Below are 6,000 nucleotides of genomic sequence, written 5' to 3'. Positions count from 1 at the left end.
ATACAATTGATTAAGAAAATGTTTGGAATTTCAAACATTTTTAACTTGGTAAAGGTTTCGATTGGTTATAGATAATGAAATGTTTCTTTAGAAAAGAAGCTGTCAAACTTGTATCTTAATTAATATATCCATGCACCCGCACAACTTTTTAAAGTATGGTTAAAATTAATGAGATTACCCAATAAAGCTGGTCTTCAGGTTATCTAAAATACCATTTTTCAATTAGCCAAATAAAATGTCGTGCACATGCACAATAATATTACTTCTCCCGTATCACAAGTAAGATAGTACTGTTGTACTATGATTTACATTGGATATCATTTAAATAATTGAAGATTAGAGCACAAGGCTTAAGATGCAGAGGTATCATTGGGAGAAACAGAAAAAATTCCCATGACATACTATTATCACATACAAACATCTTATGCAATACAAGTGAGATTTGCAGACTATACAAAGGGAGTTTCGAATAGTAAAACTCTTGGCATCTTTCCCTCACAAGCAAGATTTATGTGCCTTAAAATGTAGAGTCCCGTAAGTGTCTATACTCTCAGTTCAGACACCAGGATGTGCCAAAAAATCTGTTGTGAATAGCATCTGTTCAGGGAAAGTGAATCAGGAGAATGATTGATTGCTCATACCATTTATTTGTTAGTTTGTAAGTTGCAGCCTCTTTGTGTGCATATGATGAAACCATTTTTATCATAAGCATTGTCATTCTCCGTTTTCCTTGGAAATATTTTAGCTCTCAATTTTATGCCTCTTCACCAACCAAACTACTTTCATCTTTGCTAGAGACACTACTGACTGCTTTATTGCTGCTCTTCTTTATCTTGTCTTTCTTCGCGGCAGGCTTCTCCTGGGAAGGGCTTACCGATCTGCTAAATTTTTTTGATGGAAGTGCGGAATTGTCCTCTGAACTTCTTTTAGATGAGGCTGTGCCCTTGGGTGTGTTAACCTCATCATTAGGCTGTTCAGTTTTCTCTTCAAATAAACCAGAATTTGTCGGGCTGCTTACTTCTTCCAATGAACTCTTATCAGTTGAGTTTGAATTGTCTGAATCTGCATCTGGAAGCAATGCTCGGTGACTAAGACGCAGCTGTCCCTTTTCATTTATCTGCAGCATGTAGCTAAAATCCATTAGAAAGAATGCATACCATGAGATTCGGTTAAATACAATGTCCATGAGATATAATATATGTTCGGATTTGCGTTGAAATGGCTTGAACATCCGTTACTAGTGTCAAACATGATTTGCCTCATATAATTTTACACAATTCAAAACAAAGCATATGAAGCAGGAAGTATCAACTCACAAACATGGAATTGACTTGACTGGATGCAATATTACTAATTTTGGCAAGTTCAAGTGATAAGAAAGAATCTCAAAACAATATTATAAAAAAAAAAAGAAACTTCACATAGGCATATATAAAGACAAAGAACCAACCTTACTTAACACAAATGTAGTTAAAATAATTATCCATGTAATTTATCCAAAACAACTTATCAAATAACGACCATCTCGCTACAGGCTATATAAACTACTATCCCACTTTTGGGGTCAGCAGAGCTCAAACCTGCTGTCCGGGATTGACTGTACTACAAATCTGGGTACTTCAGGACCACTGATAATGCTCAACATGATTTAAAGCTAACAAAAAGTAAAATGACATACCTCTGTAAGTTTTACATCAATATGATCTCCCACCTTGAAAACCTGGAAAAATGTAAGTCATATAGTATCCTACCACTTTTCGGGTACAAACAAGGACAATTTGTGTTCTTTAAAAAAGGAATCAAAATAAAATCCTTACATCTTCTGCCTTAGCTAGCCAACCTGAACTCAGTTCACTAATATGGCAAAGTCCCTACATAAAATGAGAAGAAAAATCCAAATATTAGTTACAAAGTTTGGAATTTCCATCATTCTAGAGAAGATTTACCTTTTTTCTTTAAAACATTTTAAAGTATTATCAAATGAAATGATACAAAAAAGAAAGGCAAGGAACAATAAACATTTATAACACCTGAAGAAACAACTATAATTTTAAAACTTCTTTTGACAGCTAGGAGAAAGTATGTACCTCTCGTCCAGGTGCTATCTCTACAAAAACTCCATATGGAACTATTGATTTGATTTCACAATTCCTGAGGTATACAAGGAAGAAAAATCAGATATAGTCTAGTGTCAAGTAGTTTTGCAAAAAAAAAGAAGAAAAAATGTACTTTTATTTTTATTCAGGACAAATTCGTTCAGACAAAAGAAAAAGGGGAGCGATACCATTCATGGCAATACAAAAACAACACAACAATATCATTAACTAGTGAAGAGATTATTATAAGCTCAAGAGACTAAAAGTCTATCTCTCAAGTAATTCCCAACTAATTTTAGTCTCATTCCAGTTCGTATTAGAGCTTACATCTCGTGGGCCTGTTACCCAATCTTTTATGAAAGACAATGCTAATCAGCTTGAGACTGCTTACTCACGAAATTCAACAAGAGTGTAACAGCACTAACCATACAAGTGAAGTGGTCAAATAGAAAATGAGTTTCAAGCCCTGTTCCTCTCAAATTACAAATCAATAGCTCGTTCATTCTTTGCTTTCGTATATATGATTTTCATAACATCAAGTCCGCCTACCTCCCAATGCCATAAGGCCCTGTTCCTCTCAAATTACAAGATGCTGCCCTCTCTAATCCTCCTATTTGTTTATAAGCAGCATACCTTGTTTATTTGGCCTAACTACCTCTCAACAAACTACTAACTACCCATTAACTAATTAATTAGCGAACTAACTACTTAACAAACAAGTAACAACTTAATTAACAAGTAACAACTTCTTAACTAACAATAATAGACCTATCAGACACCCAACACCAAACTAAAAAATAAACAAGGTTATCCTTGACGGTGGCTGAACCCAAAAACAAAGAATAATGATTTCAAACCTTGCTAGAAAAAAACTATTGTATATTCCCAACCGTTTGAGAATTCTATAACAGAAAAGTGGTGAGATGGTTCAAGAGGATCAAACCAACTCTAGATAGCGTGTTGAATGAGATGATTTGAATTGCTTTAGAGAAATTACTCTAAGCCTTGTTATTTACAGCCAAATGATTACAATCAAATCTAAAACTAAATCCCTTGATTATAAGGATAAAACCAACAAACCGAATCTTAGAGATATTTACTCAACAAACTATAAATCTAATATTTAACACGTAACAGACAGAAGTTGAACACTGAGTCTCTCACAAATGTTTCACTCTTTAGGAATACTTTGAACACTGAATCACTCATAAATGTTTCACTCTAAAGGAATACTTCAAAAAATTTACACATTTTAAAGTTATTTTTTTTAAGCTCACTTGCTTATACAATTGAGAATAGTCATGTCAGTTCAAGGAACAGTCCGATATAAACATAAGAACAAAGAAATTACCCATATATATTACCAATAGTTGGAACCGAGTAACAAATCCATATAAGCAGAAGAATAAAGGGATATTTACCTATATATATCACCAATATTTGGAACCATTGTCAAACTACTAATGATAGCCTTAGACTTCTCTAAACTAGCCAAATCTTTCGCAAATATTCTCACCTGCAATAGCCACAGAAACATTAATCATTATCTACAGAAATATCTATCAACAAAAAAGTACTGTTTTAGTCAGAGAAAATAAGCTGATTGCTGACATACAGTGCCATTATCTTCGGTATCAATAGCCTCTATTCCAGATTGCTCAATAATGCTCTTCACTTTTTTCCCACCGGAGCCAATTATAAGATTTATTTTATCCGGTCTGACCTAAATTTTTTATAGATATAAGAAAGAGATGTCATGTGTTGTAGATCAAAATACTGGGATGAGGAAATAAAATGTGCGACTGAATGAAAAAAACTGAGAAAAGAAGTAAAATAACAAACAGACCTTCATAACGTGAATCAAAGGAGCATACTTGGAAAGCCTTTTGGCTGGAGGGGGCAAGCTTTTCATCATTTCTCCTAGATTAGGTAATAAAAAATATCAGCAAGAAAATACAAATATTTATAGGACCTCTAAAACAACCAAAGATGTTTAACTTAAAACTTCAAAAATTCAGATAAGAAAAACAGATCAAACTTTCCCCTCCTTAATTAATCTTCTCTCAACTTTACTTACCTCTCATGACTATCCATTTTTCTATTACAAGAATCAAACTTTCCCCTACTTAATTACTTTTCTCTCAACTTTAATTAAGTCTTCTCTCTCCTATGTAATTTGTGATGCACCCATTTAATATTCTCTCACGATTGCCATTTTTTAAGATAGGTTTCTTTTTCTCATAATTCCTTTACTAATTATTATATTTTGCAAATTCAATTGGTTTTTGTTAGACAATGATTTAAGTAATGGCTAGTTGTAATTTTAATTTTCATATATGTATCTTAAACATATTGCATCCTATATTTTTCAATGACTGATGTATCGGATATGTATCGTATCCGATACCTGTATTGTGTTTGTGCTTCATTGCTTGCAAAACAAGCTTGGGTTTATACATACATATCATTGTGACTATCAGATCAAACAGAAGCAAATGATAAGCAAAATTCACATATTTTTGGATCAATTCTCTTTTGATTCTCCTTCTAGGTTCTCGTATGTGTTTGGTTTCATGGTAGGGTATAGGAACTGATTTTGCTTTATGTTAAACGTAAGTTTAGTGAAAATAAAGGTGTTTGGTAATAATCAGGCAGAATTGGTTGTCTCTGTATCTCACTTTAACTAGAAATGATAAAAAGTAGCTTTTGATTGGCTTGAAAAACTTACACTAGGTTTTGTTTCAAACATGCTTTTGAGTAAAAACATTCAATTTATAAATCACTTCACTTCAAACTCAATTATAAGTAAATCAACTTTACAGTATCAACGTACTTGTAATCATCTTTTTTAAACATTCACCCAAATACACACCTAATGAGTTTTAACTTTAAACTTACCAAGTATATGCTTCCTGCCGTCTCTTGCCTGTAGCAGTGCTTCTCTCATTATGGGCAAAGTAATTCCAGCAACCTGTAATGCCAAGACATTAATAGCCCTTAGAGAACAACAATATTATATTAAAAAATAGATATCAAAAACAAGAGAAAATTATTATTTACTTATTCAGGAGAAAATAACTGCTGGAAGCCTATTAATAAATGATTTACCTTAAGAGAAAATAAGCAGTTTTTCGTAATCCAAACAAACAAGAAAAAAGGAAATAAGCATGTCAAGACATTACCACTAGCATAAAAAACGTTTATACTACTTAACCTTAATGTCCATCTGAAATGCAGTTATGCCATCTTCATTCCCAGCAACCTGCATTATATCATTTACATCATTTTCAGAAGATCCCTCTATCATACTAATATCATCATCTTGTTGATCAAATATGGTTTGAAATAAGAAATCAGCTAGTGGAAGAAACCAAAAATAAGTGAAACAAAGATGAAAGAATCAAAGAGTCCCAACTACTTTATGTACAAAACAGTAAGGCCAGTTAAACTAACAGCTGAACATAATGACATGCAAAAGCATCATCAGCATCACAAAAATATAACAGCTGAATATAAATGACCTAACTATTACTCTAACATTTACCCTTCAAAACTCAGGGTGAATGCATCAGTGAGAATTGACAACACCCTAAACTTGTTGAGCAATTCAGAGCTTAGTGACAAACAAACCCAGAGCAAAGGATTCCTGACTTGAAGGCAGTCAAAATCTAAAGTTTCATGGCCAGTCATTCATTCGTCCTTTCAGATGTGCCCTCCTCACATGTGTCGCAAAAGAGGGATTTTGTCAGTTCAGGTTCAACATGGGCCACCTTCTAAAATCCAGACATCTGTCACCAGTTCCCACCTTGCAGATTCAACCACCTCCTCACACGCGGATACAACGTGCTGCAGTTTAAAGTAGCACTACCCCCTCCGCTGTACAAGGAGGAACGCTTGGCGGCTT

General features: G+C 33.7%; 1 protein-coding gene across 1 annotated transcript in view; it reads right to left on the bottom strand.

The window, feature by feature from the left end:
• Window positions 1-273: 273 nt before the first annotated feature.
• The window catches only part of LOC127126601 (probable polyribonucleotide nucleotidyltransferase 1, chloroplastic), a 36,890-nt gene continuing 31,163 nt past the window's right edge, over window positions 274-6,000 (bottom strand). Inside the window, exons 16-24 of the mRNA XM_051055553.1 lie at window positions 5,311-5,358; window positions 4,995-5,067; window positions 3,943-4,016; window positions 3,712-3,819; window positions 3,518-3,612; window positions 2,088-2,151; window positions 1,818-1,871; window positions 1,679-1,720; window positions 274-1,117 (exon numbers count right to left, since the gene is read on the bottom strand). Of these exons, the coding sequence (XP_050911510.1) occupies window positions 755-1,117; window positions 1,679-1,720; window positions 1,818-1,871; window positions 2,088-2,151; window positions 3,518-3,612; window positions 3,712-3,819; window positions 3,943-4,016; window positions 4,995-5,067; window positions 5,311-5,358 (921 nt within the window). The 3' untranslated portion in view covers window positions 274-754. The remainder of the gene's footprint in view (window positions 1,118-1,678; window positions 1,721-1,817; window positions 1,872-2,087; window positions 2,152-3,517; window positions 3,613-3,711; window positions 3,820-3,942; window positions 4,017-4,994; window positions 5,068-5,310; window positions 5,359-6,000) is intronic.

The sequence above is a fragment of the Lathyrus oleraceus genome, chromosome 3, assembly GCF_024323335.1.
Source record: "Lathyrus oleraceus cultivar Zhongwan6 chromosome 3, CAAS_Psat_ZW6_1.0, whole genome shotgun sequence".
In the NCBI taxonomy this organism is placed as follows: domain Eukaryota; kingdom Viridiplantae; phylum Streptophyta; class Magnoliopsida; order Fabales; family Fabaceae; genus Lathyrus; species Lathyrus oleraceus.
Note: the sequence above shows the minus strand (reverse complement) of the source record. Positions and strands in the feature narration are given on the sequence as shown.